The sequence below is a fragment of the Macrobrachium nipponense genome, chromosome 18 (assembly GCF_015104395.2).
Source record: "Macrobrachium nipponense isolate FS-2020 chromosome 18, ASM1510439v2, whole genome shotgun sequence".
Classification (NCBI taxonomy): Eukaryota; Metazoa; Arthropoda; class Malacostraca; order Decapoda; family Palaemonidae; genus Macrobrachium; species Macrobrachium nipponense.
Genome location: NC_087211.1, coordinates 39,546,577 through 39,564,632, shown reverse-complemented (window position 1 = coordinate 39,564,632; position 18,056 = coordinate 39,546,577). Strand labels below are relative to the sequence as shown.

Genomic DNA, 18,056 nt, shown 5'->3' with positions numbered 1-18,056 from the left:
GCCAATAAAATTGGCTTAAATGGCTATTGTTTTCATTCATTGTAGCAATACTAAGGTCACAAAAGTTAATTAAGGTTATGTCACGGGAACATGATGGCCTACCCGTCAAAATTTTTACAAAGTTATCAGTAAAGTCAGTACTAATTTATGTCGATATTAATTGCAAAGTTGAGGTGATATCACCAAAGCACAAGCATTAATTATTTCAATTAGGGAAATATTTTGGCAACTGTACATAAAAACTTGGTGGGCAGGTTCAAAATGACAAGGTCTGTACTGTGCAAGTTGTCAGAAACTTGTGTGACATTACCTTTAGGTGACTAGGAGTTTTGGAGGTGATTAATGTATCTTTGCCCAAATTTGCAGTGCCGTTTGGCTACTACCAAAGCCACATGCCTTTGTTATAAATATATTGCATATTTAGAGCCACTGCCATAGAACTGTAACCATTGCAATGAGTGCATTATTGAATGCATTAGGTATTTTTATTTAATGTTACCACAAAATCCATAGGTGCTCTGAAGGATAGTGACCAAGATTGGTTTAGGTAAAGCTTTACCCTAGTTGCTCACTTTACCTGCAACATATAGCGATGAAAATAGGCCAGGGTTATACTTGAGTAGTCCAGTTTGTTGCCTTCATTCTTTACAAAATAGTACTTTTTTGTAGTTTCACTGATATCATTATATATATATATATATGTTTTTTTTTGTGAGAATAACCTAACAGACATTGTTTTACCATTTTAATCACTAGCTTACTAACATTTATGTATGACAGTTATTACCATAATAGAATTATAATAGGAACCACCAACAGAAACTTATGAGAACCCCTATCATTCCAACTTTTCCATGATTCCTTTTTTATGGGCATACATTGTTTTTATGAAAATGGTTATCATACTAATGTGTGCAACAAGGGATAAAGTTTTACACCAGGTTTTATTACTTGCTATCATTGCCATTTATATTCTTCATCACTTACTTTTATTAAGTTTTAATGTCCTTAGCAATGTCTTTGAAATCCTTCAGCATCTCTGTTAATTTTTATTTAACAGAATTTCTTTACTTTAGCAGCATGTTGGTGCCTTGAATGCTAATCCAGTAACTGGATATAATCTTCATTTTGCTGAATTTGTGTTTTTAAAATGACCTTTTCCATAACTCTCCTTATCTCTCTTAATCTCTGCTTTTGGATGAAGGTTCCTTGGCCATCCTTCCTTCCTTCCTTCCTATTTTTACTCATTTTTGTGCTTGCCTTTTTCTCCTTTTCCTCCAACTGGAACACTTCTCTTTCCTCCTATCTTCTCGTCTTCCTTTCTCTTCGTCTCCTGGCAGACAAAACTGAACTGAAAGTGGTCTCAACAGTTTCGGAGGCAGTTTACCACGAGTACGACGAACTGCGCAGGCGCTGCGAGATAGAGGCAGAGTCCATGACACAAGCTTTCAACAGAGCGACTGAGGTCAGTTTAGGTTAGAAGGCACATGGCACATATGAAAGCATGCACACACAAACACACTTTTAGAAACAAATAATTTGTTAAAATATCCCCCTCCCCTTTCTCTCATTTACATCAGCTACCTTTGTGTCACTTTTTTCCATTTGATCTCTGATTGAGCAATCAAACCCACACTCAGGTCTTCATTTCAACTTTCAAGTAAAATAATAATGGCCAATAATGTATGCTGGTTGAAGTATAAATATTTTTCATGACTATATTTTTTTATATAGAAAACAACTTTAAATAATGCTGTTGACAACTTTCATATTATTGTACTTTTTCAGCAGGTCAAGCAATCCCTGCAAGTTACAATACTTTTGACTTGAGAATGACTGCCTTTTCCTGCTTCATTTGAATTAATTTAAATAATATATTTATAATGTAATGTTTTGAAATTGCTTGTACCGATTGTATTGTCTGAAATATAGCTTGTACCGATTGTATTGTCTGAAATGTACAACATATGTATATATTTTGACTATATCAGATTACAATTTATTTCTTATACAATATTTTCCTGCTGTTGCATTATATTCTTGATGTCTGTATAGGTGTACAAAATTTCTTTCCATGAAATATACTATGCATCATGAATAATTCTTAATTAATTTTTGTTAGCACAACTTAAAACATTTAACTGTAAACAGAAATTGCTAAACCAAGTATGCTGAAACATGCTCACATGAATCTTATGTTAATGCAAAATTACTGCAACATGAGCCACTGTCAGTGCAGGAATATTAGCAATTGGTGGGTTTTCATTATCGTAAAATGCCTTCCTTTACTATAGGTAGCAGTCAGTGCAGCTTTGCATTAATTGGGATTACTTTCCTGTGTACAGTGGTACCGTGAGAACAAAGCTCTGAGAAGGGAAGCCAATTCACTCAAGCGGCAAAGTGCTATGCTGCTCCAGAAGGTTGCAGAAACCTCGCCTGATCTGGACATTTCCTCCTTGGGCAGCATGTTCGAGTCTGGGGACAAGCAGGAGGTTCAGGAACTCCAGCAACAACATGAACAAGAGGTGTCCAAGTTAATGACCAAGATCAAAGGTATCAAGACAGGTTCTGATATTTGCATACCTGAGTTTTAATTGCAGGAAAATTATATAGAAATTATATACAAATTTCCAAAGGCAGACATTAATTTCTGTGACATGAAGGGGTCGGATGAACTTCCAGGATGTGAGGCAAATGGCATTGGTCTTCATTACCCCAAAACTTTTTCATTTTTTATCAGAAACTTTTCAACAGCTTCTGTAACCAAAACAAATTTTGCATATTCTGGTAGTCTTATACATTTGTCAAAGTAATGATTTTCAAGATAGTCTAGTGCATCTAAATAATGCATGAATTTTTACTTAATGATGTCTATTTTTTGCTTCTACGTAGCTAGAACAAGACACTCTTTAAGAGTTTTCTGAGTAACAAGAATTCAGGATAATGCCTCAGTAAAGTAAGTTGATGGATTGTCTTTCTGGACAGCTAACTTTGGAACTGGAGGACTGGCCTTATGCATGGCCTCACCCAGCTACTGTGATGGACTCAGTGCCATACTTTGCTGTTTGGTATTAAAAGTCTTCTAATTCTTTTTCAATTTTGTTAATTAAATCCAGCATCTTGGTTCATGAACAATGAAACTTTCTTTTTTACTTTTTACACTTTCGACTTAAAGCCTTTCATAAAATGAGGTTATTTAATGTTAATTAAGGTACCAGTACCTTTTGAGTCTTGAATGTCCTTTGTGTTTCATTCTGAATATTAATTTATCCTTGCAATACTACTATACATCAGTGTACCTATACTTATCTATTTCTAGTAATAGTATATATAATTTTAATGTCTCTAACTTGTGACATATGTAACAAACTTAAAAAAAAAAAAAAAAAAAAGGACATCTATCGTACCTTTGTTATTGACTGAAACAGGTTCCTTAAGAATAGGCATTCAGTTTTATGTATTAAGATGACTTTCGTCTGGGAGCTAAGTTGCCAATAGTGACTGTTGGATCCTTGCAATGTTGTGGACTATGTTACAGTGGAAATTGTGTACAAAGGTCTGGATAGATTCACATACACAGAATCACAGAGTACATTCTCCAACAGCTAAAATCATTGGAATAATCACCTTAAATTTATGTTGGCAGATTTTGAAGTAGATATAGCTAGCCTGACAGCAGACTTAAACAAAGCCAAAGAAGATGAATTTGAAGCACAAGAGGAACTGTTGGATGCCCAGAAACAGCTGGAAGAGGCCAATAATCAAATCGAACAGCTGCAAGTGAGTTATTGATAATTTCATTCATAATCTTTCAAGAATGCAATTTTGACATAGTTTTCTCCCAAATTTATGTTATTGAACATTAGTTTTGAAAATACACAATGCAAGTAATTGCATACTGGCCCTTTAAGAAGGAAAATGTTTTATGGGTATCATTATGCACTGTTCTCTCCCATGACTAAATAAAATTCAACTATGTACTGTGCTGTATGTAGGTTGTGTGTACTATATTCAAATTTATCAACCAAAGGGTTCAACAGAGACAGTTCAGATTGCCTGAGACCGAACTAGATTAAGCAGTCCCTGGTTATTGGCAATCTGGTTTTAGACGCCTGTCTAACTCCAAAATATACCAATTTCCAGTTATCGGCACCGATAATAGAGTATTGGCACTGATACACACCTGACAGAGGTGCCATTAACTGGTTATTGGTGCCAAAATCCGGTTATCAGCGCCGATAAGCGCTGATTTTCGGTTATCAGCGATTTTTGCTTATCATCAAGCCGCCAGAATGGAACCCTTCCACAATAACTAGGGAGTGCCTGTACTTTAATCTTGCATAGTGAATGAATTACACTAAAAGCTACTGATTGTAATAAAATGTATTATCTTTATTTTTAATGATACAACTGACTGATAAGATTTACTTTCCCCAAGGGGAGAGTTTCAGAATTGGAGGCGGTGGAGAGACGTATGGGACGTGTCTCAGTTTTGGTCCTGGACGAAGTGGAAGCTCTTCAAGCTCAGCTGCGCTCAGAGGCTGCAAGGGCAAACAGTGCTGCCACAGAGGCAGCTAAAGTGAGTATAGTAGCTTCATTCACATTATTACAATAGATTTACCAACTTGAAAGGTTGAGCAGTTGTTGCCATTTCCTTCAAAATTGTAGACTTTGTGCCTGAATTCCCTGCTAGGGCAGATCCTCTCCTGTGCCCTTTTGCCATAATCTAGGTCTTTCCCACTGGTTGCCATCTGGCACTTTATACTTAGCTAACTGCAGATGATGCTCCCCTCTCTTTTCACCACATGAACAAACCATCTTAATCCTTCAAGTCATTTTAAAGGCATACATTTATTTAAGAATAACTAATGCTAGAACCTTTCCCAGGTACAAAATTTTTTCACTCAATGAGGGACTCAGTGCCAAGAAGGCCATAAGATATACTATTCCAAAGGTTATCTCATAATTCTAGTTTCTGTTTAGAATTAAAGATATTGTTAATGATTATTTACTTTAAAATAACTGTAAGTTCAGATTAACAGGAATTCATTTGTCATATTTGCTTTAACAGTTTTCCAAGTTGAATACCATAGAAATCTTATGTGCATATAAAACTTTCTTTTCTAAAAATTTTTAATTGGAACCAGGCACTCTGTAATGATTTTGATATTGGTTTCTGATACAGATTACTGAAACAATTTTTTTCACTACAGCCTTTAAGAATCAAAATCTTTATTGACTCAGTTGTTAGATTGTGTGGGGTTCTACAGTATAGTATTTTAAGTATGTACACTGTATATCAGAATAATCAATATAATTATTATTCCGATGTAATTTAGGTCATCTTATGATGGCTTTTGGCTGCAGAACCTCTTGGAACATTTTCTTCAGTGTCACAGTAGTTTTACTCATTTCAGTGCTATGGGCTTACTTGTTACATAATAAGGAATACTATGAGGAAATATTGCATTTTAAATTCTATGAAACCCTACCGGTGTCTTGAGTTTTCATGACAGAGATGAATATTCAATCTTTATTTTTTCTACAGGCCCGCAGTGAGCAGCAAGCTCTTTTCCGACAGAGTGCTGTTGCTCTTGCAGATGCCATGGGAGATGAGAGGTTGCGCTTATCACTAGAGGAGATTCACAAGCTCACAAAACAACTTCATCTGCAAGAAGAAGAATACACTCAAAATTTGCACAAGTTGAAGGTATGATGGTTTTTGCTCTGGTGCCAATTTTCAGAATTGTCATTTTGATCTGCTTTTCATGGGTCTAACTCCCACCTGTATATTTCCTTTAAAAGTTGAACCCCACTCAGTTGCTCTTTCTCTTTTTCTTGTTTCCATTAGATTCCTTGTTTCATCAGTCAGTGCTGTGAAAGATAATTTTATAAACTGTTTTAGATAAATGCCACTAACTGCAGTTGGTGGCTTGAATGAAATTTAATCTCCACCAGTATCGTACATAAATGGTTTATTTCTAACAGAATGACTTACTCTCCTATGAATCTGGCGAAAAAGCTGCTGAGCTGTCGTTACTTCGAGAACGTGTCCATGTATTAGAGGAAGAAGTTCGTTCTCAGGAGCGAAAAGCTAAGGAAGCTAATGATAAAAATGAAAAACTTCAACAAGAAGGTACTTGTGTTTTTCCCTTTCATGATGGTGTAACTTAAATAATCAGCACTTTGAAGTTTTTGCATTGTATCTCAAGATAACATTTTTACACGAGTTTTGTTTTCTTTTTCACAATTGAAATTGTGCTTTAACCCTTAGTGGACGGATATACACATGGTTGGTTGACAGATTTACTCGTGAGTAACAATATTTTGCGCCATCGATTTGTGGGAATTTGGCGGGAAGGAGGTTCCATTACTTTTATAGCCAATAAATTCAATAGTGACTACTTTTAGACTGGTTCAGTTAAAGTGGGCACCTCATGACAGAGTTAGTTGTGTACTTGACTTCAAGGAGAGATGTACTGCCTCTCTCACATGATGTCTTATTATATAATTCCTCGTAAATATAACCAGTGGTTGCTGTTGGTTTTAGTTCTTATCTTTTATGATAGTATGTCAATTATAATTGTAATTTTGCAAATAAAAGTGCAAATAAATATTAGAAATGACATGTATAATCCAAAAGTTATGGGATATTTGATCTCAATAAATTTGTGTAAATATTTTACAACAAATATGCTCAGAATTGGTTACTGATTTTAGTTCTGATCTGTTTTGATATTGTGAGAGCTGTAATTATAATTTTACAAAATAACATAAAATTATTTACTAGAAAAAATATGTATAACTTGGTAAAATTTGTGATCATCTTGTCATTTTCAACTTCTTGCAGAAGGTAGGGAAAATGTTTTAGAATTTTTTTCTTACATGTGCATTTGCATATCTTCCTCTTTCCATTGATGTTTTTTTTTGTTTTTAAATTGGCCAACCTCAAAGTTTCCCCAGTCAGGGGTGCTGCATATTGATTTTTTACCTTGTTGCCTAAGGGTTAAAATGTTACCAGAAGATTTTTTTGGCTGATGACCTCCAGTGTTCATGAATTGCATGCATGCTAGTAAGTTTTAATAATTTTTCCCAAGCAGAATTAAGTATGACTCACAACCAAGCTTTGTAACCACCAAAGGATCACAAGACCAACATTAATATTATCAGAACACCCAAGCTGGAGTTTGTGGGACTCTGTGCAGTGGCAGAAGAACCTTACCTTTCAGGGGAAATGATTTTCAGGGGCCGATATTGGTGACACGAGTCTACTGGAGCCCTGTGCATCTCTAGTGATACAGGTGTCCATGGGGAACCATGCACCTCTGATGACACATGTCCATGGAACTTGTGCCCATGTAAATCCCATGACATTGGGCTCTGTGGTACCCTCTGCAAGAGTTGCTACTAATACACGGAGGTCAGAGGAGCCTGCGCAGTAGTGGAAGGTTCTTCACAGGTCTGGGAAGGTGACTTCCAGGGACCAGTGTTGGAGGCATGGTTGTTTGTGGAGAACCATACCACTATTGCTCCCACACACAGGGGTCCAAAGACCTTTACAATGGTCCCATTTCTGTAGAGGTAAGAGCAATTGAGAGATCCCTTTGCCTCTTCTGAGGCCTCAATATTGTTCCACGGGTGTTGGGAGATGTTCCTACCATCGACCATGGAAGTGGAATGATGGAACAGCACACTGACAGCTTCTGTTGTGCTGATCATTGGGAGGTTCGAAAGATTTGAAAATCCTGCAAAATGTCTAGGTGTAAGGACCAAATCCCTGTCACTTGACACGGGTGAAGCTTATATGCCATACGTCCCAGTTCCCTGGAATGTACTTGGCTAATAATTTTACTGAGTGTGCAACCACCCACTCGTACACCTTCACCGCCAACTTGTAGAGTTGAAGGGAAACCAGTCCTTCCCTACCTGTTTGTTGACAAAATTGTTACTCTTGTGGTGATGGGGGTACTGGCACTCATCAGCGCCACAGAGTATTTCACCAAGACCTGTAACCTCTCGAAGAGCTAAGGAAGCTGTCTTGAGTTCCTAGATATTGATGTGGAGGTGTTTGCCATTCCAGGCCCACTCACCTGAAAGCAGCAACTCTTCCAGGTGTGCACCTCGTCCCTTGGTCAATGCACCTGAAAACGGGAGCATGACAGGACAAGTGTGAAGAGACACTCCAAGGAGGTTGTTGTTGTTGTCTAGCCACCAGGCTAATTTCTGATTCAATTCCTCCCTGGGAGGAATGGAAAAGAGTAGGGAGTCTTTCATCAGAGACTGGAACTCCTTCATCCTTCACTGAAGGGAACATGGGTGAAGTCACTCACGAGAGCCCAGCTTCCCCAAGGGTGACAAGCGAACAAGAACGACTTGTCACTGTTGAGCTGGTTGTTCCTGTAAAGACAGGAATAAGTGTACTCTTCTCTGAACCTGCTGATATGAGACCAAGACCATAATACCAGATGTCCGAACACTAAGGATTCTGCTCAAGTGTGAGAAGGCGTCTCTTGTCCCCAGATAAGATGGTTATGTATCCGAAAATATACATCCTGATGAGTACTAACCATACCAACCTCAGCAACACCTTCACTTCTTCCCAAGGGTGAGGTTGAAGATGAGCTGGGAACTAGTCTGGAAGTGGACCACACATTGGAGAGGGGTGGCAGAAATTCAAAGGTTTCTGCCCCATATGGTGTCATGTTACTTTATGGCATGTCAGGATCCCCGCTTCCATAACAGAAGGCAGAAAAGAACGCTGGCCCTAGCACCCTTCTCCTTTCGTAATACTTTTGCCCCCTTCCCAGGGCAGACGGGGGTCAAAGGAGTGCTGTCCTGCACCTTCCTGGTAAGGTAGAAGATTGGGTGTACCTTCATGGGCCCTTGGAAGCCTGGGGCTTCCTTGGAACTGAGAGGAAGAAACAGTCTGACCCCCAAGGCAGAGCTGTAAAATGATATAAAGACCTGGAAGTCGTAACCATCGCCTAGTGAACACTGAGATCATTCCCTGATCCTACCTATCACTCTTGAGGCATCTACTTCTGCCACTAGCCAGAGGGAAGTGGAACCCAGTATGTATCTGTTCATTCCCGACAACCAATGCCGACTCGTAACCAACAAACCTGATAACCTGAGTCAAGACAATGTCTCTTCTCTTGGCACCAGATTTGCACACCATTTAGCTGTCTGGTGGGCTAAGTAGAAGAAGGTTCTACCTCCAGACAACATCGGTCTCCTGAATTTGACTTCTTTTCCGGCTATGAAAGCCTGATAAGGAAAAAGCAATCTTGGCCACGTAATGGAACCAAGATCCAGGGGACTGTATGGAATGCTGCCACAACAGTTGGTTCCATTGTCACTGCTCTTTGAAAGGGAAGTTCCCTCCGCAGGGAAGCAGTCAGCGACGGACTGAAGCATCAGGTCAATCTGTTGGTCGGCAAAGACTACGAGGTATTGAGGAATGCTTCTGGTGAAATAAAGGCTGAGGAAGCATCCTGCTTGATAGGAGAAACCTGAGTGAATATTCCTGGCCATACAAGAGAAAATTAATTCGGCAAGTTGCAACCATGGCTAGTCCATCAACTATGATTTCCTATATGGATCTCAAAAAGCTTCGATGATGGACAAACAGTCCACAGGGAAGCTAATTCTTTTCCCCAAGATTGTAAACTGCCAAGGTCACAGACGATCCCTGGGAAAAAACCTCCAGAGGCCCGTGATCTTTCTACCACTCGAGTACGTATACACCTGGTTCAGTCTGCAGACTAAATCCAGAGTATGTTATTGTGATTGGGAAAAGATGGAAGTGTGAATGTTTCTTGTCTCGAACCCAAAAACTGCTGATACCTGGCCCTCATAAAACACTGAGGAGGTGAGAGAGCAGGTGAGAGAGTCAAGCACCCTTACGATATCTGTTGAAATCCAAGGACCCTGCAGGTGTGTAAGGGTGTGGTTAGTTGTTAACTTATGTTGGCAATAACACTACAAGTCTGGAAGAGTGAACATAATCATGCACCATGCACAGAGCTATCTCCGGGCAAGCAGGCCCATTCTCATGAACGAGAGCTGTCCCAGGGAGAGTGATTGTGCACACACAGGTGTAAACACTGGCTATCCTGAAGACATGCTAAGTCTTCTTCGAGGCCATAGCCTCTTCAAGCCAAGATCAAACCAATGAAGCTTTGGGCACTTCTTTGGTCCCCAAAACTTCAAGGGCAGACTTATGATCCAAGAAAGCAGCCATTGTCTCTTCCCAAGATCATTGCGCTGACACATCAGGAACACGATCTCCAAATAAGTTCTTTGAAGATTGGGGATGTCTGTTTCCTGAGGAAAAAATCCTAGAGCAGAGGGAACCTGTTGCTCACGAGCACCCTAATGCTCTTTGATGGTCTGACAGTTCTCTTTAGGGGAAGTGAATTTAGTGCTTGCAAGCACTAATGCAGCATGTTTCATAATAAGTTTTTATAAATATATATTCATTAAATTGTGAGGGTGCCAGTAGACAAGAATACCCAACACCTAATATACCACTGAAAAGAAAAGTAACTTTTTTTTTTTATTCTTTTACTCCAAAATTAATGTTGCATGTACACACACAAATATTTGTGGTTACATATACTGTGCAGATTATATGTGTTGTTCTTCTTCCTAGCTTAAACCCATTTTTATAAGGGATCGCCATTGTGACTGAGTCGTCTCCATCGATTTCTGTCCTGTGCCTCGTTCTCATTTATACCTTTTAATACCAGATCTTCCCCTACACAATCACGCCATCTCCATCTCTTTCTTGGTCTTCCCTTCTTCCCCGCACTTCCATTTCCATCGTATGTCTTCCAACATGACGTTCCTCCCTCCGTAAGAGGTGTCCATACCATTGAAGCCTTCCCTCCTGTATTTTCTTCAATACTTCAACTACCTTTGTCGATCCTCTTATATACTCATTTCTAATCCTATCTTCCCTTGTGCAGGTTATGTATTATATATTTACAAGTTTTTGTCAACACAAAATATGACATCTGATATCAAAATTCATATTAATCCTAAACTTTTAGTGCTTGGTATTTAAGGGTTTAGTTATGATATACAGTGTTCCAACGTATTTGCAGGGGATGGGTATCTGACCCACTACGAATAGCTACAACCTGTGAATAGTTGAAATCCCTATAAAAATGCTTAAAACTGCCTATTTAGTTAGGTAAAACTCAAGAAAAACCCACTAAAAATGTTTATAGTACCAGTTTTTTTAATAGTTTTATCACAAATAGTGCATTTTATGATGAAATTAAACAAAGGAATTTGTGGATATTTCTCATAGAAAAATACCAAGAATAGGTGAATTTTATTTTCTGCAAATAATAGAAGTAATGTTCCAGAAAGAAATCCATGAACATGGGAGTCCGTGAATCTGGAGTGTACAAATACAGGGGGTTCACTGTAATGACAATATAAACTATACTAATCTACTATTTAAAAATAATTATGAATTAACAATGTTTGTTGCTCTCATCTTGAAAAACAAACAATAGGTTTCTCTTGATGCTTAAAAGGTTGCCCACCTCTGCCCTAGAGCCTTTCCAGATCACGAAACCCCTGGACTACTCTCGAACACTTGAGCATACAATCGGCCTGATCGTAGAATCGAACCCAGAGTGTAAGCTTCATTGGAGGGCTGCGTTGGGACATGGCATCCCAATCACGAACCCTTCTGTCCATCTTGCGGCTCTTGGTGTAACCCCAGGAGATTGAGGGGACAGGTGAGAAAGGCTGAGTACCTTTCTCTGATCTGCCAGAGACGAAGCCCCAACAAGAGAGGAAAGCCATAATAGATCGCCAACTTGCGGTGGTGATGATGGCTGCACGGGTCTAAGAGCAGAGCGAATGAGTTCACGCAAATATGCACGGAAGCTATCCTTAGGTAAGCAGTCTCGTTAGTGTGAATATGGGCAAGGAGTGACCCATGGAGTGCGATCATGCATTCTCAGGCATGGACTCAGGCTTTCCTTTCAACGTGCCACAGTCTTCTTCGAGGCTGTGGCCTCTACATACTAAGAGGTTTGTATGGAGAACTTGTTTGTAGCTTCTTCAGGTGAGTGAACTCAATACTCCAGTCACGAAAGTATTGTGCATCCATTGCTTCCACTACTTGAGAAATCAAGGAATTTTTAGCCAGATAAGCTCTATACAAGCCTGTGGAGTGATTCCATGGTACTGGTAAAAGATAACTCAGGACCCATGCATCTGGAGCTCCTGAGTAATGATTGGATTGATAATCAGTTGCTTTCTCTACCCAAGTGACAGGGGAAACTCAAGCAGAGGTATGCTTATACCAGTTCCTAGAAGTGACTACAATAGTATTGGTAAAGGTAATGCAGAGATTCTATGAAACAGAGTATTACTTGGGGAGACAGTGTTCTCCTTGGAGGTACGTGCACTCAGAGCTTCCAAGTTACGTACAGGACGATCTTCAGTTGCTCCCTCTATCTGAGCGTCCAAGGAAACATGGGCGGAGGTATGCACTAGTCTGGGAAGATGAACTCCTGGAACTAGTATCAGTGACACAGGTTACCTCTTCAGCATGTTCTATTTGAGTAGACCTGCATATCTGGTGCTCCCATGTTTCAAGGTCTCAGCAAGACATCAGCAGGCAAAGGTGACAATGATAAATTGAATCTCTTCTTTGACTTCTAACACAAGTCTACAATTGCTGTCTCAGGACCCTTGCACCATTCCTGTGTGCGAATGAGTGTACACACACAATCTGGCCTCTTTCACTCTGCATTGCACCACAGGTTCCATAGGAACCTGAGCAAAGGTTGCTTGCATGCCTGTAGATGAATCAGATTGAGCAATCGGCAACTTACAGTGCAATACCACAGGTATTGCTAGTGAAAGTACCTATACTTCCCAAGTCCCTCAAGCTCTACAACATCTGAAAAACCTAAAACATTTAAAATGTCAAGTAAAGTCATTTTCAGATACAAACCTTCCTTTGCACTGTGAAGGAATAAAGCTCTCTCTGAGAAAGATAAAGTGTCAAAATTGTAAGCAAGGTGAGAAAACCAGTTTAAGCTTGCTGCCTTGGCAACATAAAAACCAGTTTTACCATTCTTAAGGCTAATTCAGTTGTAGGCTTGTATTATGTCAGAATGCACAATATATGCGAAGACTGAATATGCAACACACAAGGGTAAAATAAGGGGATGGATTTGCCAGATATAAGCAATAACATCAACACACTAATAGTATACATAAATGAAAACATCACAAACAAACAAATCAGTTGAATGACAGGTACAGAGTAGAGGAGCACAACTCTCTTTCTCGGTGGCCAAAAGCAAAGTGAAGGCTTATCAACTGGGTGGGCAGGACTCCTACCCACAGTTGCTAGTTAAAAACATACTTAAATACCTTGTTTAAAGTTAATGACCAGTCTCCAGCTGCACTGAAGTATATTCCTGTTGTAAAGACTGATGGTTTGTATGTTGCATAGGAACAAGACCAACATAATCATATCAGAAGGATACGAAAAGAAGAATAAAAAAAAAAAAAAAAAAAAAAACTCTTTCATCCTAAGTGTGAATAAAGAGCATTTATAGATTTAAAGGAAATGAACCTCCATACTTAAGCTTATCTTATAGTTTAGGTAGTTACTGTTGATCTATTTAGAATTACAATATCATACTGGTTTCAAAGTGAATAATGTTCCTTTTGTGGATACACTGTAGGTTTTAAATACTGATAATTGCAAAAGTAAATTAAAATCCCATTGTGTTTTGGAATTATATTAAAGTTTTTAATATATTTCCAAATCACAATGGGGTTTTAATTTATTCTTTCAGCACGACAAGTTCGCATATTATATTTATCGCAAGAATAGTTTGTTTTTGCGTCGAGTTTATCACAGTCAATTTTGTGTTCCAATTTTATTAGGAGAATGTTGATTTTGATAATTTTCTAATCTTATTTACCCCTCTTACTAGCATACCCTTCCTACTAGCATACTGGCTGGATTTTACATATACAATGATGAATACTCATTGTCTGTTACCTTTCAGTGGAAGAACAACGGAAGCAAATACATACATTAGAGCTCAAAGCCCAGAAAGCAGTACAAGAAGCAAGTTCTGTCTGTAAGTCCTCAATGTCTCTGGAGCTTCAACCAACTGGTGGTCCTTCTCCTCCTCCACCACCACCCCCTCCTCCTCCTCCACCTCCTCCTGGCTGTCCTCCACCACCTCCAGGATGTCCCGCACCCCCACCCCCACCACCACCTCCACCTCCACCCCCACCTCCACCACCAGTCAATCCAGTGACTACTTTAGCAACAATGATAGGCGTTTCAAAGAGTAGGAAAGACAAAGATGCAGATGGTTCTGGTAAGTACAAATTCAGAACATGCTTGTGATCTTGACAAATCTGCTTTTGTTACCCCCTAAAAAATGCAGTTTAATAAAATATAAATTAACATTATTCCTTCAAGTATACGTATCACTCGCCACCTTTCTTCATTTGACAGATTCTGGTGGGAGAGGAGGAATGGATGATCTCATTAACCAAATTAAACAGGGTGGTGTAAAGCTTAAATCAACAAAACCATTTGGTATTGGAGGTATCAATAAGAAAACAGAACCAGACATGAAGGAGAAGCCAGCAGATGCCGTGCAGGAAATGAAAAGCATTTTAGCTACTATGAAGCGAGGACGTCATGGTCGCTTGCGACCTTCTGCCATTTCCCAGGAGGCCAAATCACGAACCACAAAATCAAAGAAGAAGAAAGAAGCTAAAGAGGATCAGTATTTGGATGATGACAGTTCCAAAACTAATGACAAAGAAAAAGCTGATGCTGAATCAAATGAATGTAATGAAGCTGAGAAAGTCACAGATAAATCAAAAGAAAATTCTCCATGCAGTGATGAACGATCTGACTCTGGTAATGTTGTTACTGCAGAAACATCCTTTACCTTACAGTTGAATAACCACCACCATGATGATAATTCCAGTCGTGAGGCATCCCCTCCAACTGCTACCAGTGGCCGAGAATCCGAAGAGAGAGAGAACAGTAGTCGTCCTCCATCTGCCAGAGCTGTGTCTTCAACTACTATATACCTTAGATCAAGCAGAAGTCCCTCACAAGACTGATACATTTAAACTAAATAAATATAATGTTAATTGCTTGTATAATTGTGTAGAGTAAAATAGATTGTCTATCCAAAGTTATCTGATGCCTAAATGTCAGAGTGATTAGAATTTTATACAGTACAATTAAAGAACACTATAGTGCCTTTCTGTTTTCTCTTGATTAAATTGTATGACCATATTTTTGTTTTTCTGGTATGCTTGTTAACTTTATAACATATTTTAAAAGCTTAATCTTATTGTACTATATATTGTAGGTGTACATACTTTGCCTGAAAAACATTTGTTTTGCTATTCAATTCCAAATAGGTGGAAAGTTTTCATAAGGTAATCATATTGTTATCCTATGTCAATCTGCTTAGCATCTGATCATGTACGTATTTCATTCTATAGTAATGCAGTAAAGAAGGTAAAACATTATAATTGCTCAAAGACGCTCTTTGCACTAAATGGTAATTCACAAATATGTATACTCTTTATAAGTAGTACTCCGATATAGTTTTCCTACATACCAAGAAGTATTGCAGTTGCTCCTGAAAGATACTTCATGAGCACTCATTAGCGTGTTTTTGCCTTTTGTTGTTATTTATCTTCTGTGAAGGTATATAGCACAGTACATTTCATTTCATCTGTATGAAGAGAGTTACATTCTTAAAAAAATGTAGCATTTTAATAATTCACAGGTTCTTCAGTCACACTAACATGTTACAAAACAATCAAAATTCATGTTGATAGGCCAGAGGTATGAACAGAATACACTTCTATTTCCAGAGCCTCAATTTGTCTTTTCTTTACCTTAAAGTCTTTCCCTTTCTCCAAACTACAATTTTATTTAATAAACAAACCATGAACAGTATTTGTATATCATTTAACCTTAAGTAAATGACTTTGTGATTGAGATTTCAAGTTTTACTAGGATCTTCCTCGGCTGATTAAAAAGTAATTAAAAAGTATGTATTTACAAATAAATAAGAAGCAAAAACAAAATTAAGAGCAATTAAAAGGAAACTGTCAAGTCTGGAGGTCTTCCTTGGGTATCCTTTCTTCTTGAAGGCATCTTGTAGTTGTAAAAATAGTCAAGTTGTTTGTTGGCCTAAGAGCAATTTTTCTACAATATCTAGCTGTAGATTGACTGCTAGGCATACAAGTATTAAGCGATCTGTGAAAGTGTCTTCAGAGGTGAAGTCTTTTTTGTTTCCTTAAAAAGCATCCAACAGTCCCTAGACAATTCTTTTATTGGTATTTTGTTTCTTGCAGATAATCTTTACATTGTTAAAAGAAATTTTAAAGTCTAAATCAAGATAGTTTTTGGCAACAGCACTACTGGCACTGGTCCTACATGCATTTTCATATTCAGCTAATCTGACTGAGCAATCTCTTCCAGTGTCCACAGGAGGAACAGCTCCCTCCGAGTGAAATGAGACCTCCAAGGAGATACCGGAATGGTCATCCTCTCCCCCTTGGTGGCTTTCCACTGAACTAAGTTAACTGAACAATCAGTGGGAATCAGTGAAGAGGAAACTCCTCCCTTAGGAGCAGAAACAATGGGAGTTTAGCAGGCAGAAGAAAGGTTCAGAAGATTTTCTTAGGTGTAACCTGTCTGATGACACCTGGGATATCTTCTAATCCCTCTTCTTAGCTGCAAACTTCGTCCAGTTCTAATTGCCACTAACAGCACTCAGAACAAGGACAATCACAACTGCAGAAAAGGTTCCTGCAAACAATGCATACGGTGTGGGGGTTCATTTCTACAGAACAGAGGAACCTCTTACAAGGCCTCTCCTTACCAGGACAGTGCCGGTCACTCAGGCCTCCTTTAGATGGGGGAGGAAGGCCTAGACAATTCACAGGTTTGACTCAAGAATTACACAACAAACCACACCAAATCACACAAAAAAGCAAAGAATACCAGACAAAAAGGCAAGTTTATTCTAAGATAAATGTTGAAAGTAGCAACACAATCAAAACAGACATCTGCAATCTACAGCAGCCAAAAGCAATGGAGGGCAGACCTACTAGTATTTAACTACTCTGTCAGTAAGTTTAAATGGCTGTTCCAGGTTTTTATTTGTGTAAGAACAACTAAAGCACAACAATATGTTACAGACTAATGCCACAGCATTATGCACTGGAGATAAAAAAATTTTAATGTTATGAAAATTTTATTCTAATAATATAGTATAAACTTTTAAAATGATTTTAAACTCCTTGACTTTCTGAATGAAGTAATTTTCTAAAATAACAACAAAGTTTCAGCACAGGAACATGTCAATAATAACTAATAATTTGCATTTAGCAACAATCTGTCTTAAAAAAACACAAATGCAACAATATTCACTGAAATAAAATGGTTTATGTACCACAGCACAAACTTTTCAACAAGTTGCTAAGATTTCTTCTCCACATAAGTGATAACCTCCCGTTGAATCATGTCTGGAATCTCCACTGCTAACCAAGGTCCAAGCTGTAAAGGAATGAAGACTTGTACCAGGGTGCAAAATTCAGGATGCCAAAACTAACTCATAAAAAACTAAAATTTTGACTTAATTTCTAAGAAAGATGAATCTGGATTTTAAGGTTTATGAAGATGATGACTGTTTCCAAGAACACAGTATACTGTCAATTTATTACACATTTATATTTATCTAACACTTACAATATCTTTCAAAAGAGCTTGGTCAAACCTTTTCTTACTCAAACCACATCTTCCTAGCTGGGGTTGAATATTTCTGTGACATCATGAATAAGACTTACAATATCTTTCAAAATAGCTTGGTTAAACCTTTTATTATTCACACCACATCTTTCTAGCTGGGGTTGAATATTTATGATGTCATGAATGAGATGAGCACAATAATTTGATTTATATCCCTGGAAGCTTAATATGACCTATACGTACAAAAGAGTAAATTGTTGTT

At 38.3% G+C, this 18,056-nt stretch overlaps 2 protein-coding genes across 7 annotated transcripts in view; one reads left to right on the top strand and one right to left on the bottom strand.

The window, feature by feature from the left end:
• LOC135196992 (shootin-1-like) overlaps window positions 1-15,994 on the top strand; it is a 141,129-nt gene extending 125,135 nt beyond the window's left edge. For 2 of the 4 annotated variants that reach the window (XM_064223876.1, XM_064223877.1), the window contains 8 exons: window positions 1,371-1,465; window positions 2,346-2,553; window positions 3,647-3,780; window positions 4,439-4,579; window positions 5,549-5,710; window positions 5,989-6,136; window positions 14,058-14,378; window positions 14,519-15,994. In XM_064223876.1, the coding sequence (XP_064079946.1) occupies window positions 1,371-1,465; window positions 2,346-2,553; window positions 3,647-3,780; window positions 4,439-4,579; window positions 5,549-5,710; window positions 5,989-6,136; window positions 14,058-14,378; window positions 14,519-15,141 (1,832 nt within the window). In that variant the 3' untranslated portion in view covers window positions 15,142-15,994. Of the gene's footprint in view, window positions 1-1,340; window positions 1,466-2,345; window positions 2,554-3,646; window positions 3,781-4,438; window positions 4,580-5,548; window positions 5,711-5,988; window positions 6,137-14,057; window positions 14,379-14,518 lie in introns of all 4 variants that reach the window. The other 2 variants (XM_064223874.1, XM_064223875.1) reach the window with 1 other exon arrangement.
• Window positions 15,995-17,281: 1,287 nt separating this feature from the next.
• The window catches only part of LOC135196994 (ubiquitin-fold modifier-conjugating enzyme 1), a 46,909-nt gene continuing 46,134 nt past the window's right edge, over window positions 17,282-18,056 (bottom strand). For all 3 annotated transcript variants that reach the window (XM_064223879.1, XM_064223880.1, XM_064223878.1), the window contains exon 5: window positions 17,282-17,602. In XM_064223879.1, coding sequence (XP_064079949.1) covers window positions 17,525-17,602 — 78 coding nt within the window. In that variant the 3' untranslated portion in view covers window positions 17,282-17,524. The remainder of the gene's footprint in view (window positions 17,603-18,056) is intronic.